This window comes from Diplotaxodon limnothrissa, linkage group LG3 (assembly GCF_057381915.1).
Source record: "Diplotaxodon limnothrissa isolate DT_005_m linkage group LG3, D_limnothrissa_male_GT1.1, whole genome shotgun sequence".
NCBI classification, from domain to species: domain Eukaryota; kingdom Metazoa; phylum Chordata; class Actinopteri; order Cichliformes; family Cichlidae; genus Diplotaxodon; species Diplotaxodon limnothrissa.
Window position 1 is genome coordinate 19,969,105 of NC_140598.1, and position 17,093 is coordinate 19,986,197.

At 45.4% G+C, this 17,093-nt stretch overlaps 1 protein-coding gene across 2 annotated transcripts in view; it reads right to left on the bottom strand.

Moving 5' to 3' along the window:
- The window catches only part of LOC146634818 (butyrophilin-like protein 2), a 70,256-nt gene that overhangs the window by 27,276 nt on the left and 25,887 nt on the right, over nt 1-17,093 (bottom strand). Inside the window, exons 3-4 of one of the 2 annotated variants that reach the window (XM_085378952.1) lie at nt 1,506-1,832; nt 1,319-1,421 (exon numbers count right to left, since the gene is read on the bottom strand). In XM_085378952.1, the coding sequence (XP_085235078.1) occupies nt 1,330-1,421; nt 1,506-1,832 (419 nt within the window). In that variant the 3' untranslated portion in view covers nt 1,319-1,329. Of the gene's footprint in view, nt 1-1,318; nt 1,422-1,505; nt 1,833-17,093 lie in introns of those variants that run through there. The other variant, XM_085378917.1, reaches the window with a different exon arrangement.

Genomic DNA, 17,093 nt, shown 5'->3' on the forward strand with positions numbered 1-17,093 from the left:
TCCATATTATCCTTAAATATCTCAATCTTAGATCCTGGTGTTCTATATATACAACTGACAATTAGGTTTTTCCTTTTTTCTATAATTATTTCCACTGATAAACATTCCATCACTCCATCAATAACAGTTGTCATTCTTCCCATTCTTTTGTACTTTAGGTTTTTATCAATGTAAAGTGCCACCCCACCTCCTTTCTTGTTGATCCTGTCTACATGAAGGAATTCATATCCATTTATTTTAAAGTCTTCTTCTTTTCCAGGAGTTATCCAGGTCTCCGATATGGCTATCACATTGAATGGCTGTTCAAACTGTGTTATGTAGTCTTTGATGGATTGAAAGTTTGCATATAAGCTTCGACTATTAAAGTGAACCATTGTTATACCCTGTTCTACCTTGAATTCCTTTTTAAGTTGCTCATTTGTATAATAATTGCATTCATTTGTCTTATTGTTAAAGAAATTACAATCAGGATCTATGTTGCTGTCATACATCAATGTCTTATTTTCAATATCTATATGAGTTGTTAGTTGAAAATTGTCAGACATCTGCGTTGGTTGTGCACTTGGACGGTCACATCATATTTAGCACTGCTTTGCATTTATCGGTTATATTTTTCTAGTTCCGTCATCTCTTTGATGACTAGAACCTTAGCCTGCTCTGGTGTTCCATTTAACTTAATGAATATTTTACAGTCTGACGTCCAAGTTGACTGTATTTTCTTCTGTTTTCTTAATATTCTTGCTTGTCTTGCAATGTCTGCATTTTTTTTGATTAGGTGTTCATTTAAATAAACATTTGTACCTTTTAGCTTTCTTCCTTGCTTGAGCAGTTCTTTTTTCTGTTTTCTATTAACAAAACGAATGATAATGGCAGGTATTTGATTTTTTCTCGGAAGAGGATGGCATCCCTCAATATTTTTACTGTCCATTTCTATACCTTTGCTTTTAAAGAAGGCCATTACCTGCTCTTCCAAAGAGCGTAGCTCTTGCTCGGGTGGCTCCCCTCTCTCTGCTGCTGCTACCCGTGCGTATGTCTGATGCTTGGTTTCCAGTCCTGTCACTATCACATCATTTACTCTTGAATATTGTTCCAGATCTGACACCCGTCCTTCCAGCATAGCAATCTTCTTGTCCTTTTCCTCGCTCTGCCTTCTTAGTTCTTTAATATCATCCATTAAATTGAGTATCAGTTTTTGTTGTTTTGAAATTGTTGTTATTTCTTCAGACATATCGTTACCACAATAATAACGTAGTTACTGTAACGCGTTACTTAATAACGCGTTAGTCCCAACACTGGACATTAGTGATCAATAATCAAAGAACACACAGATCAAACTGATTGATCAGCCATCAGAGGAGTCGGATCAATGGAGCTGCTTCTGTTCCTGATGTCCCCTGTTTGATCCTGGACCTGAACTCTCCCTGCAGAGGAGACACAAGACAGTCAGAGACACACACACACACACACACACACACACACACACACACACACACACACACACACACCTCTGACTTTGAGCAGCACTGTTTTTCCTCTGATCCAGATGTTCTTCCTGTAGACGCCACATCTGTATTCTCCACTGTCTCTCTCTGTGGGCTGTTTCAGGGTCAGACTGAGGTCTCCAGTTTTCAGCAGGTCTTCATTCATCTTCGTTCGGTCTCTGTAATCCTGGTGCTGTTCTTCAGGCTGGTCAGAGCCGTTCTCATACACGTGAAGCTTGTGGTATGAACTCACATCCCACCACTCCACTTTAGCATCTTCAGGCAGGTTTTGTGTGGTGTTGAAGGGCAGCTGGACAGACTCCGCCCCCTCCTCCACCTCCACCTGACAGACTGAGAGGACAACAAACACAACATGAGCTGTACAAAGTGTGATTGGTGTTCAGAGCAGCATCATGTGACTCTTGTTCTGCACTAAATGAAGCGATGGAGTGGCGCCTCCTTCAGGCAGAGAAACAGCTCATGGAGAGAAATAATTATTAGAGCAAAAACAAGAGTGGAGCTGCAAATAAGGCCGAGAGGAACGCTGCAGAAAACTGTTCATGTGTGAATTCATCACTTCATAGATTTCTTTGAGCACTAAAATCAGAGCTGCTTCTATTTCTAATATGACAGCTGTACATTAGAGCTGCAACACTTTAAATGTGAGCCATAAAAACATGATACTCTACAAGTGCATTCAGCTCTGACACTGTCACATCATGAAGGAGACGTGGAAATCACTTTGTTACACAAATCAAAGTCAAATCAATTCTATTGATGGGATATTGTGTGATCAATAGACTGATCAGTTTCTAATCTGTCATCGATCAGCTGGAAATCCAGCATGTCAAACAGACAGGCAGCAGATTAGGACCAAACACAAACACAGTGAGACTTTTTCTTCACAGCAGTTGCAGGTAAACTGCAGCAACAATGCGACTCAGACAGTTTCTCTGTAACTGCAGGGCTTCCTGCGCTGCTGTTAGTCAGACACGGATCAACAGGTTGTGGATAGAAAGCAGATTCCTTCAGCAGAGGATCCATATCACACGTGAAGCATGTCGTCGGGAAACAATCAGTGAAAATGGGACACTTTGAGCCTCAAACTCTGAACATGACCTGCTGCAGACCAGCTGATGTGTTCAGCATCAGTTACCATGGTGAGGAATTTCACAATAAAGGAGCCGTACGCTCTGTCTTTTCCCGGCCCGACGCTCTGGGACATTTTAGACAAGTTTCGTATGGCGTTATTTTTTTGTGCCGCTATTCTGAGCGCACGTAAAAATAAAAATTGCAGGTGCAAGTGTTGCATTTTGAGAAGAAGTTTATTTTGAGTGAAGAAAGGCTAAATTTGAGTGAACAAAATTCATTGCTGCGTGCAAAAAATTTGCCATTATCCATATACACACACAATAGTGGCGGAGGAACACCAAGTGGCGATTTGTTTTTCGCCCACTTTGCACCAGAAAGAACATCAGATGATAATAGAAAGTAACATGAAATAAATTCTAACAACAGCGTATAAAGCTTAAACATCCTGCTGTTGTTTAGCGCAACATCCACTGGTTTCTTCTTTCTGGCGTAAAGTGGGCGATAAACAAAGAAGAGAGACAGGACTTGTGGCAGAAAAGCCAATCAGCTGATCATTGATCAGTTTCATGATTGAAGTGGCAACAGAAGAGGGAGGGGGAGAGAATGAGAGAAGAGGCAGCTGTGCAGCGTAAAGACACAGAATAACCCCAGCTTTGTGCCTACTTGCCTGGTATGCCCAATAGCCAGTCCAGCTATTCGGTCAGCTGGTGGGTAACAGGCATCTCCGAAAAAGTTAGACCACTTTTGCAAATATGTGATGTCTTGATAAATCGAGCAGATATTTGAAGTTTACACAGCACCATTCTCGCATGAAATTATCTTAAAAATTTATTTTGTGACCCAGAAAGAGTAATATTTCAAACTCCGCCACTCTGTGTTCCTCCGCCACTGCCTCGTTTGAGTTTTGGACGAAATGGATTCTGGGATATTGCATTTCGTCATTTCGAGCTGATTGGAGACCAAAACAGCCAATCAGATTTTTTTGCATCCGAGTCTGTGATTGGTTGGTTTTGTCACACAAATATAACGATGTACGCGCACGGGCAGCACATTGCGCAAATGCAAAAACTGAGCCAGAGGGGCTGCTATTTTGTGTGTATATGGATAGTAGCAAACACTGAAATATATTTTTTGCACGCAGCAATGAACTTTGTCGACTCATATCTAGCTATTCTTCGCTCAAAACAAATTTCTTTTCAAAATGCAACACTTGCACCTGCAAATTCTTTTTATGTGCACTCAAATTTTTTTCTTACGTGCACTCAGAATAGTGCCACAAAAATAACGTCATAGTTTCCAGGCTGAATACAATCCCGTCCGGAGGCTGACAGCATCGTTATCCACATGGGCACAAACCAGATTCCAAACAGCACACTTACTTCCTCAAACTGGATTTGTGTGTGACTGAGCAAGCAAAAGAACGGGTGAATTCTATTGCACTAGGTGCTAGGTTTCCTTCCCCTTTTTAGTGAGAAGGGGGAGGAGCTGAGGGGAAGCTGGGATCAGCTGAGACCAGAGCTGTCCAGACTGGGGACTGTCACAACAAATGAAAACTCAAAATAAACATGACATCTGGCAATAAAGAACTGTGTGTGTGTATGTATGTGAAGTGCATCTCACAAGTGGTGCCGAATCCCTGTCTGCGTGGGGATATCTGACCCACATGCTGCGCCGCCCGCCCAGCCTTTGCAGTTCCTGGCGCAAATGATGGCAGAGATGGCGAAGATGAGCCAAGACAAGGCGGCTGCCCAGCGTGATCACCTTGCAAAGCTGCAGGAGCAGGCAGACCGACAGACCCAGGTTCTGGAGCGGCTGATTGGAGCGGCTGCGCCGCCGAAGGCCCCTCCACTATTGGTGGCGATTAGAAATGAGCATTGCCGCCCCTGAGCCACGGAGAGCTGCATAGACGCTAGGGCAGGAGTGCTGGAAGTGCGGGCAACCAGGAAACCTGAGTTCCGTGTCGGCGGTGCCCCAGCACCCTCTCGCGGTCCAGGAGGGACGTACAGCATTCCGGTAAGGACTCGAGGGGGTATACGCCATGCTTTGGTGGACACAGGCTGTACGCAGACCCTCGTGCACCAAAGCTTAGTTCGCCTCGGGGCATTGCTGGAGGCAGAATGGGTGGAGGTGAAGTGTGTTCATGGTGATATTCACAGGTATCCTATAGTTCCGCTGTTATTAAAATATAAGGGCAAAATGCACAGAGTGAAGGCTGCGGTTAGTTAGCTCCTGTCGCATCCGCTAATTCTGGGCACAACACAAATTACCCGGGGTTTCATCATCTGTTAGGGCAGTACGCGGGGATGCGATAATGACCTTTAGTAGCGTGTAGTGTCTGCGCAGCGATCACCGCAATAAGCGGTGATCGCACTTTAGAACAGCACACAGCAACACTACATATGAGCGGGCGTAGGGAGGTTTGAGGTCTTCACTCACCCCGGTTCTGTTAGCCGTCAGGGCTGGGGGGCTGGGAGGAGGTGCTGCCTGTCAGACTGGGGTCTGGGATGCGGGGCCTCCCCGCTACTGCAGATAAGGAGGTGGTCCGCTTGCCTCCACCCCAGAGACAAGGGTTACATGTCCTGGGTCTAGGTGCGGCTTGCCCCTCTGAGGGCGGGGGTACCTGGACCTGGGATATAGAGTATGTTTGGGGAGTGCGACTGTCTGTGCAGTGTCTATTTGTGTCTGTCTACACGTTGGGTGAGTGCCGAGTATTTGGTGGTGCATACGGGGTGGGAATGCACGTCTGTGTCCGCGTGTGCCTGTTCGTCTGTGTCTATATGTCAGGTTGGGTCTTAGACTCAACCTCTCTGGGTACATCTCAGGCCCTCTAAAGTACGGAGGCCTATCTCCCCTCACCACACTCCCTGCCGGTGGTTGATGCCCTCAGACGTTGGTGTGTTGGTGGTCCTTGTCGTCTGGGGCTGGGCGCTCATGTATGTACCGGCTCACTCCTGGTGGCTGATTGGCGTGGCCGGGCGCCTGTGGCCCGGCTGGGCTCCTTCCGGGGAGTGGGATGCCCTCAGGCCTCTGGCCTCTGGGCCTGAAGCTCAGTCCTCTCTGCCACAGCTGGCTGCCGGCAGAGCCCGCGGGCACGCCACTGCAACCCCCTCTGGCCTCTGCTCCGTAGCTGTGGGGTGACCTCTCCTTTGGGGCTCTCCTCAGCTCTTCCCAGGAGGGTGGCACGGTTCCCCCCCCTTTGGTGGTCCTCCTCGGGTCCTTGTACTCTGGGGCCTCTGGATATCTGGGGCCTGGATCTCCTCCATACCTGCTTCATACCCTGGTGGACGGGGCTATGGCTCCCCACACTCCCTAGCAGATCGTTACATGGAGAAACCTTCGGAATACAAGCATGCTGATCCACACAGGTGTACACCCGGGTGTTCACAGACGTGGACTACACGTTTCTTGGCTGCTGCCTCAAAGCACATTGTGCGCTGTCTATCTTGCGTGCTGCACAATATCGTTTATTATTTAATATCTACTGTTATCTACTGCTAGCTAGTTTATTGTGATGGTGCTGTTTTTTTTATTATGTTGCTCTTTGTTGTTTGCTTTCTCTTGTTTTTTTCTCCATACAGGTGATCCAGGTGTTTTGTTTGGTTTTGTTTTTTTTGTTTTTTTTGTTTTTTTCTTTCTCCCCCCCCTTCTCACCGTCTCTTCTCCCCTTTGGTTTTCTTTCTCTCCCTCTCTTCCTTTCATTCTTTCCCCCTGTCCTATCCCCCAGTCATGTCTGTCCCGTTTGTAGAAACTAAAAATAAAATAAATACATAATTATAATAAAGGTCAATCAAATGGACCAATATGGCAAGGCCATGATGATCCACTTGGTAAAATAAATCCGCTTGGCATCTTTCTTGGCCTTAAGACAACAATTCTGATGGCTAAAGATCCAAACGGGACACAAAAAAAAAAGTCCATGATTCGTAAGTTCATTAACGACAATGAACGCAATTGGGATCGCTGGCTAGACCCCTATTATTTGCAGTACGGGAGGTGCCCCAGGCCTTCACGGGATTTTCTCCCTTTGAACTGCTGTTCAGCAGGAACCCACGTGGGGTGCTCGACCTAATTAAAGAAAGCTGGTAGGAAGGTCCAAGCCCCGCCAAGAATGAGGTTCGGTATGTGTTGGACCTGAGAGCAAAACTCCACACTTTGGGGAGGTTGTCACGGGAGAACTTGCTCCAGGCTCAGCAGCGTCAGTACTGCCTGTATGTCAGAGGGGCTAGACTGAGGCAATTTTCACCGGGAAACAAACTGCTTGTATTACTCCCTTCTTCCAGCTCAAAGTTGCCAAAGTGGCAAGGACCCTTTGTGGTCACACGGCAAATTGGGTACATTGACTATGAGGTCGCTCGGTCAGACAGGGGAGGAGCGCCGCAGATTTATCTCCTCAATCTCCTTAAAGCGTGGAGAAAAGCTGAAACTGCTTCTCTGGTGAGCCCAGTTAAGGAGAGAGATGATTTGGCGCCGGAGATACCAAATTCCATCATCTCCACCTCCCTCCCTTGTGATGACCATCTCACACAGGCCCAGAGAGCGGACGTTGTCGCGTTACAACAGCGGTTTGCAGATGTGTTCCCCCCTGACCGGCCGAACGTCTCTCATTGAGCATCATTTTGAAACACAGCCCGGCGTGACGGTGCGTTCACGGCCCTACAGGCTTGCTGAGGATAAATGGCAAATTATGCAGAGGGAATTGGCTGAAATGCTGAAAATGGGAGTGATAGAAGTTGCACAGCGCCTGGTGTAGCCCCATAGTTCTTGTGGTGAAGAAGGATGGGTCTGTACAGTTCTCTGTCGAATGAAGTGTCAAGCTTTGATGCTTATCCCACGCCCCGGGACGACGAGCTCCTGGATTGGTTGTGCATGGCCCGTTTTTTCACAACACTGGATTTAACCAAGGGCTACTGGTAGATTCTCTTGTCTGCCGAGTCCAAGGAAAAACCGGCCTTCTCCACTCCGTACGATTTGTAACAATTCATTACGCTTCCGTTCGGCTTGTTCAGAGCTCCTGCCACCTTTCAGCACCTCATGGACCACAGCGACACCTGGGCGGAGCATGTGCAGCGGGTGGCCGCGGTCCTGGAGTCCCTGAGAAGGGCGCGGCTCACGGCCAACCCGAAGAAGTGTAGTAGGTAGTAGGTTCGGCCGGACAGCTCCCCAGGGGTGTGGTCCCGTGCGTGGCTGCAGGGGAGGAGTGGTGCCTGGAGAGGCAGATGAGAACACAGCTGATGGAGTTTGGGCTGATGACGGTTTCCTTCCCCTTTTTAGTGAGACGGGTGAGGAGCAGAGGGGAAGCTGGGATCAGCTGAGACCGGAGCTGTCCAGACTGTGGACTGTCACAACAAATGAAAACTCAAAATAAATGTGGCATCTGGCAATAAAGAACTGTGTGTGTGTGTGTGTGTGTGTGTGTGTGTGTGTGTGTGTACGTATGTGGAGTGCATCTCACAGTTACCCTGCCTGGGGGGAACACTAAAGTCTCAGTTAAGATCTTGAGAGACACTGGCGCTGTCAACTCTTGTGCTGTGGGGTCCATTATCCTGTTTTCTGATGAGACTGCTACTGGGGATAATATCCTTATGCGAGGAATGGGAATGATGTTAGTTCCGGTTCCAGTGCATAGGTTGAATATTGAGTGTGATTTGGTGCATGGTGAGGTTTTAGTGGGGGTTAGGCCTGCATTGCCAGTGGAAGGTGTGGAAATCATTTTGGGTAATGATTTGGATGGTGGTCGTGTGTGGGGAAAGGTGTCATCAGCACCAGCAGTCACGGATTCACCTTCCAGGTTAGATCAGTTGGATAGTGCCAGCAGTTGTCACTTCTCTTACCCAGCCTCTTCTGTTACAAGGGCAATGAGTAAAGGTGAGTCTAAAGAAGTTGATGTTGAGGATCAAGCTGCTTTACTGACTTTGCCTGATTCACCTTTGGATGTGCCCCACAGTGAGGTGCACAGAGAGCCGACCCATCCTTGAAACGGCAGTTTGAGTCTGTGTTGTCAGCTCCGGAGGTGAAAAGTGTGGCTAGTGGCTATTTTTGCAGGATGGTATTCTGGTGATGAAGTGGGTGCCCCATGCATAGGAATTTGTGGGGGGTCCAGTGTTTCAGGTAATAATTCCATCAGTCAGGTGTTGAACCTAGCTCATGATAGGTCAGGGCACTTTTTTTGGCCATATTTGAAGAAGGATGTATCATTACACATTAGAAACTGTTGGGAAACTGGTAAGCCGAATCAGGTTGTTAAACCTGCTTCACTGTAGTCGATTCCAGCTGTTAGTCAGCCTTTTAAGTACTTACTTATTGATTGTGTTGGGCCTTTGATGCGTGCCAAGTCTGGTAGTCAATATCTTTTGTCACCAATATCCAGCAGCATATCCCTTGCATACAATTACAGCTAAGTTGGTGGTGAAGGCCTTGACATAGTTTATTTCTGTGTTTGGCATACCTAAGGTCATCCAGAGCGACCAGGGATCAAATTTCTCTTCCCGTTTGATTGCCCAAGTGTTAAAAATGTTGGGGGTCAAACATAATCAGTCATCGGCCTATCATGCCCAGAGTCAAGGTGCTCTTGAACATTTTCACCTGACACTCAAGTCCCTTCTGTGTGCACATTGTATTGAGCTGGGGGTTGACTGGGAAGAGGGGCTTCCCTGGTTGCATGGGAGGTGGTCCAGGAAAGTACTGGGTTTAGCCCAAATGAATTAGTGTTTGGCCACACTGAGGGGCCAACTATCTGTGTTTAAGGATGGGTGGATAGAAACAGACCCACCCATAAATTTGATTGGCTATGTGAATGGCTTTAGACACAGGTTATATGTTGCAGGTGAGCTGGCAAGAGGCACGTTGGCAGTGTTGCAGGCAAAAATGAAAGAGAGGTACGATCGTCACGCTAAAGTGCATGAGTTTAGCCCTGGTGACAAAGTTTTGGCTCTCTGTCCGTTGGTGAGTTCTCCTTTTCAGGCTAAGTTTTCCGGTCCTTTTGCAGTTGCCAAACGTGTTTTGGACCAGAACTATTTGATTTCAACTCCTGGTCAACGGAAGCCAGCAAAGTTATTCGATGTTGTGTGGACCAAGTTGGTGCAGCCAAGTATGTCAGCAAGTTTGATCTGCTGAAAGGCTATTGGCAGGTTCCCCTGTCAAAAACAGCGCAGAAAATGGCAACATTTATTATTCCATCAGGGCTGTACTCTTATAAAGTAATGCCGTTTGGATTTAGGAATGCACCAGCCACATTTCAGCATCTTATGAATCATGTCATGGCTAGGTTGGCAGGTTGTGCTGTATATTTAGATCACTTGGTGGTCTACAGTGACTCTTGGGTTTCTCATATGCAGAGAGTTAGGGCTCTGTTTGACTGTTTGACAGAGGCAAACCTCATAGAAAATCTTTTCAAAATGTGATTTTCATTGGGCTACTGTAACTTACCTGGGTCGGTTGGTTGGGCAAGGGTGTGTCGCTCCGGTGCAGGCTAAAGTGATGGCAGTCCAGCATTTTCCACAACCTTCTACAAAGAAGGAATTGATGAGGTTTCTGGGAATGGTAGGGTATTATTGTGGTTTTTGTAAAAACTTTTCTACTGTGGTTGTACCACTCACCAAAGACCAAAGTCCCATTTGTGGGGTCAACGGATTGCCCAGACCTTTGATGGTATTAAGTCCCTTTTGTGTTCAGCACCTGTGCAGGCTGCACCAAGATTTGACCACCTTTTTGTTTTGCAGGTGGATGCAAGTTATGTGGGGGCTGTCCTGTTGCAAGCAGATGAACAGGGGGTTGATTGAGAAAGCCCTGTCTTTGATTTAGGCTCTGCAGGATCTTTTTGTCTATGTGGACGCTGCTGTAAAGCCTATAGTAGTTTATACAGACCACAACCCACTGACTTTCTTGCATTTGTTGCGGTGCCCTAATCAGAGGCTGATTAGGTGGTCACTGTTTCTGCAGTCCTATGTTTTGGATGTCCGACACATTAAAGGCTGCGATAATGTAGTTGCAGATGCACTGTCTCGAGATCCAATTCCCAAACGCCTTCGATGCATGTTTCCTGCGGGGGAACACAGCGGGTCTGTGTGCCGTGCTGGAATGGTAGCGCTGTGCAGCGCTTCGGATTACTCCTGACCCCCCCACCCAACCCTGTGGTTTGTCATGTCTTTCACAATGTTGTGCTGTGGACATTTATGTGCTTTTTGTGCAGAGGAGTTTTTTTATTTCCTGTTCTCATGCTGTCCTACCATGGAAGCACAGCATGAGTAGAGGTCTCTTTTTTTCCTCTTATACTTTCCCATTGTAGTGTACATTTCAGTGTTTTTCTGTAACGCTACCGATCTCCGACTTGTATCCCCATGTGATGTCTGTGTTGTGTGTGTAAGGTCGGGTGGGGTCCCATTTCACTGCAGGGCAACCTGTATGTGGCGAATAAAGCTTTGATTGATTGATTGATTGACTGAATAGTGTAGTGTACCACTGGTCTATAAAGCTCTGAATGGTTTAGGATCAAAATATATCAGTGACCTCCTGACCCAGGATGAACCTTCCATATCCCTCAGGTCATCTGGATCTGTTTTTTTATCAGTTCCCAGAGTCAGAACCAGACATGGAAAAGCTGCATTCAGCTTTTATGCTCCTTATATCTGGAACAAACTCCCAGAAAGCCTCAGATCATCTGAAACAGTTTATTTAAATCCAGGTTGAAGACTCACCTGTTCTCAGCTGCATTTGAATAAAACACCAAATCCACACTTTTAAGCTTAAATTTCAAAACTTACCTTATAACTACTGATTTTATCTACTGTTCTGATTTTATCTACTGTTTTTTTTTAGCAATTTTAAATAATGCTTTTTATTTGTTTTTGTTTTTTAATGTCTCTGTAAAGTACTTTGAATCACCTTGTTGTTGAATTGTGCTATATAAATAAACTTGCCTTGCCTTGCCTTACCATGAGGGAGATTATGTATTGTACTCATAGGGTTTTGACATCTTTTTTCAGGGAACGGAGATCCAGTGGAGGACTCCGGTCTTATGGAAGGGGGAGGTGACGACCCACTGCGCCCTGCCTTCCTTTTGGCTTATTTGTGTCTTGTTTGCAGGCGTTGGAGAGGCGGAGTTCCCGTTTACAATCAGTGACACTGCCAACACCTGGGCCAGTGTGCCAGGGCTCTATATAAAAAGCCTTTAGGGCATAGTTGTTTTTTGGCTCATTCCCCTGAGACACCATGTTGGACTCTGGTTGCGTTTGGTTTGGCTTTTGCCTTTAACGCCATTACATGTACCATTATTACTACCATCCATTACCTCACACTACTGATGGTCAGAGATGGGCAGTAACATGTTACAAGTAACGCGATTACTTTTTTCAAGTGACGAGTAAAGTAAGGGATTACTATTGCAAAAAAGGTAATTAGATTACTGTTACTTTTCTGTAAGCACGCTGCGTTACTACGTTACTACTGATTTCATTTGTTTTGAGTGTCTCATGATGATGACGTAGGTGAGTGCGACGTTCATGGCAACAGCTGTGTGCAGGTAAAAAATGGATAATATAACGAGTGCGGGAGAGAGTATGACCGTGCAGCTTTTAAAGTGTGGAAGTACTGACCTAATTTTGAGATTGATTCCATAAAAAGTGACAAAAACATTAGCGTCCGCTGTTCACTAGTTGGGAAGAAAACTTCATTTTACAGCGAAAGAAAACCCCCTAAACTCCTGAGCAAGCACTGAGTAACCTGCCACGGGAAATTCACAGAGAAACTCCTGGATCCTCCCACTGACACGACTGCTGCGGCACAGCGGCAAAACTCCGCCTGCCCAACTCCTGCTGAACAGGTGGAAATAGAGCAACAGGACTGCTGAGTCTTTGATTGTATTTATTTTCTGCTATGTTTTACTTGTATCTCTTTGAAAGAGTGAATAGGTTTAAATGAACACATTTCTTCCAGTCAGAGAATATTGCATATAATTAAATTTTTGCTTGATGCATAAAGTTAAAAGATTAAAATTAATAAAACTACTTTTAAAAATAAACTTTTTCATTTGATTACATTTTATATGATGGATTATGCACAAAAAGTAGAATTGGTCTGAAAGATCTATTGCTTTATTACCTATTCTAGTTGTAAATCATGTTTTTAAAAAGTAACTAAGTAACTAATTACTTTTGAAAATAAGTTTTGGGATTTTGGGAAGTAATCACTAATCAGTTACTGATGACTTTTTTCAAGTGACCAACACTGCTGATGGTACTGACTACACATACCACAGTTTGCTTTTTGACAGTAGGTTTTCTTTTCTGTTTTGTTTGTTGTTTGTTTATTTATTATATTTATTGTCATGACCATGCGGCCCGGTTCGTGAAAGTGTGGCTGTGAAACAAGCCCACCGTAGTGTTCTTCTGTCTTCGGCCCACTCCCATCTGTGGCCATGGATTGGGCCGTTTGGGCGGGCTGCTCGGCCTCCATGCCTGGCTCTGACTCCCTCAGCCTGGGCTTTAGAGACAACTTTAATGTTTTCTGGGGCAGGAGGTATCTTTCTGGAGCAGATGGGCTCCACTTCAACCAATCAGGAGCCAATCCTCTCTGCTAACATATCATATCAGTTCGCTTATCAGCCTCGTCTCGGAACAGAGGACGCCATCATCTACCTGCTCAATCGTGTCTACACCCATCTGGACCAGCCGGCGAGCACTGTGAGGGTCATGTTTTTTGACTTTTCCAGTGCTTTCAACACCATCAGGCCGACCCTCCTGGGTGATAAGTTAGCAGCGATGCAGGTGGATGCTTCTCTGGTGTCCTGGATTGTTGATTACCTGACAGGAAGACCACAATATGTACGTCTCCCACAGTGTGTGTCTGACAAGGTGATTAGCAACACAGGGGCACCACAGGGGACTGTCCTCTCCCCCTTCCTCTTCACCCTCTACACCACAGACTTCAGCCACTGCACAGAGACCTGCCATCTTCAGAAGTTTTCTGATGACTCTGCGGTGGTTGGATGCATCAGCAGGGATGATGAGACAGAGTACCGGGCTGTGGTCGACTCCTTTGTCACGTGGTGTGAGCAGAATCATCTGCAGCTCAACGTGGCAAAGACCAAGGAACTGATCGTGGACTTCAGGAAGACCAGGAAACACTTGACCCCTGTTTCAATCCAGGGGGTCAGTGTTGACATTGTGGAGGACTATAAATACCTTGGAGTACACATTGACAATAAACTGGACTGGGCTAAAAACACCACAGCACTTTACAGGAAGGGCCAGAGTCGTCTCTATTTTTTGAGGCGACTGAGGTCCTTCAACATCTGCCAGAAAATGCTGAGGATTTTCTATGAGTCTGTTGTGGCCAGTGCGATCCTCTATGCTGTTGCATGCTGGGGGAGCAGGCTGAGGGTCGCAGATGCCAACAGACTTAATAAACTGATCCGTAAGGCCAGCAATGTTGTGGGGATGGAGCTGGACTCCCTCAAGGTGGTGTCGGAGAGGCGGATGCTGTCCAAGATAAAGACAATGTTGGATAACACCTCCCACCCACTCCATGACATGTTGGTCAGTCACAGGAGCTCGTTCAGTGAGAGACTGAGATTACCGAAAAGCACCACTGAACGACACAGGAAATCATTCCTGCCTGTGGCCATCTCCCTGTACAACGCATCCACTTAACACACTGTTTGCTGCTACAGCTACACATGTTTCTTTTCCAAATATTTATTTATAAGTGACTTATGTATGTATGTATATATATATATGTATGTATGTATATATATGTATATATTGTACTATTCTTAGTTAGCGTATTGTCTGTCTTGTCTTAATGTTGGTTTAAAATGGAGCACTGTAACAAAAAATAATTTCCCCCAGGGATCAATAAAGTATTCTGATTCTGATTCTGATTGATATGGAGTCCAGTGTGCAGGAAACACTCCATCACATACCTGTCCACATCTGCCCACACCTGCTGACCGCTCCATCACTGACTGACATCCCCCAGGTCCTAGTCCCTATCATCTCAGTTAGACTCTAAACAATCCAGTCATAATAACTAACAGGACAGTTTGTGCAAGGTGGAGAAAATCTGCTGTATCATCCCATTGATGAAGCATTCAGCTCCACCTGCTGCTCAATCTTCTGCTCCAAGGATCTTATGTGTGATCACATGATCTAAGCTGCTGATTTTAAGATCCATGTTGATGATCTTACTCACTCATTTGCCACAGAGTTCCTCATTACATTAAATTCATGTTGTTAAATTCAGCGTGTTGTTGGCCTACATATAACTGTGGGCTTCAGTATGAACTCCAGGCTTTGAGCTGATGAGGTTCTATCTGATCAATTATGGATTCTGTTTGAGATCATTTTCATAAGTCATCAGGCAAAAGAAGCTGTGTCAGTACCCTGACGCTCTTTTCATGAGGAAACGGGAGAAACATTTTCATCAGTGTTTCCTACCACCACTGGTATTCCTCCTCCCTCACACACACAGACACTCTGAATGATCTGAACCACATAAACCTTTCCCAATGAAGCTGAAGATCCCGTTGAGACTTTTTAAAATAAACTGAAATGATGAAAATTTATATTATTCCCAAACATCAAATGTCAGACTATGCATAAAACAAATTACCTCAAATAAATAAATAAAATAAAACCATAAAGTAACTATAAATATCACTTACATTTACCATGGTGATGGAGCCACAGAGAATACCACCATGGCCAGTAAAGATGAGGCAGAACCAGGTAGCTCCAAACAGACGTACCGGTCAAAACAATTCGAGGACCTTGTTCCTAAACGAGGGGCTACCTCTGTAGCATGGACATGGTTTGGTTATGACAAGTCTGACATGGACCAGAAAACTGTACTATACAAATTATGCCGCAAACCGGTCCCCACCACAGACTCAAATGCGGCAAACCTCTTCTACCACCCACGCAAGAATCACCTGAAAGAGTATGCAGAGAGTTTATGGATGAGAAGCAAAAAAGAGCCATCAGGTGCTCAAAATAAACCTTAGACTCAAACTTTAGAACAGCATGACATGTAAAACTGCAAAGAAAATAGCGGCTGAGAAAACACATGTCTAAAACTTTATAGCAGGGGTCTCAAACTCAAATGAGCCGCGGGCCACTGCACCGTCATCTCATTGGACGTTAGTGTTCAAGTAGTATTTCCTAAAATGTTGTGTTTTGGTTTTTTTTGTTTTTTTTTATTTCAAATATTGTATAACAAGAGAAAACTGCAAACGTGAACACATTTTTTTTCTCACTCTTAACTAAGTGAAGCCTTTCATTGAACTACCAAATAAACAAATTGGTACTCTCTTTCTGGCAGAATTTCTGCTATAACTTTGTTCGCATTTAACAAAATAAAAATGCAAACAAAAGAGTACACAGTTTTTGACTGTGAGCAAAAATTGTTATTTTGTTTGTACTCTCTTGTTACCTCGGCCAGTTCCGTGGTTCCGAACCGTAGTAAAGACACCTCTGGCTAATACGTCGGGTTCCGTGTTGGGCTCGTAGCTGAGAACTAGCTTTACTATCTGGGTCAGCTTTGCTAGCGAGAGACAGAGAAAGGCGTTGAAAGTGTACAGTCGAGTCTTAACAGCTTACTTACAACTGGGCTCATCAGGCACTCTTTTTGGTTGCAGTGGTTATTATTATATTTACATGCTTCCATCTCCCTTTTCTGGTCGGGGACAGCTCACACTTTTCAACTCCCCTTTTTCTCCCTCCCTCGGGCTCACACACACACACACAATGGAAGGGGCAGTGCCACACATTCTCCGTGCAGCACGGACTACACTGCCCATGAGGCTACATACTTAAAAGCCTATGCCTGTAAAACTCTGCTCATATTGCTTTCATATTAAATATATTTTTGAACACTAATTTTTTTTAAAAATATTTCTTCTCGTCTATATGGGGGCCACAAGAAATTCGTTGTATTGGGATATGGGATTTTTATCATATCGCACATCCCTTGCCCAGAGTTCTTTGAAGCGCAGTGGACCGTCTTTGAAATCCGTCAAGTTTTCATCAGATTACGGCATTGAGAGAAAAACGTCTTCACTTTCCAAACTTTCCGAAGGATCAAATGAATGAGAGGAAATCCACAATATCTGATCTACTTTTCTTTCAGTCTTTGTGGAGGAGCTTTTACGGACTGTGGCACAACTGAAACACCCATCAAGCTGTCTCTTGATCTCTAAGTATTTCTCAGCAACCAAGCATTGGTTGGTTGTTGGCACAAGTGTAGAGCTGCTGGAGTTACTCACAGTTGGTTTAATCCATCCATCCATCCCTCTTCTTCCGCTTATCCGGGGCAGAGTCACAGGGGCAGTTGCCTAAGCAAAGAAGCCCAGACCTCCCTTTCCCCAGCCACCTCCTCCAGCTTGTCTGGGGGAACACCAAGGAGTTCCCAGGCCACCCGAGAGATATAATCTCTCAAGTGTGTCCTGGGTCTGCACCGGGGCCTCCTCCTGGTGGGACATGCCCAGAACACCTCATCCAGGAGGGGCTCAGGAGGCATCCTTGTCAG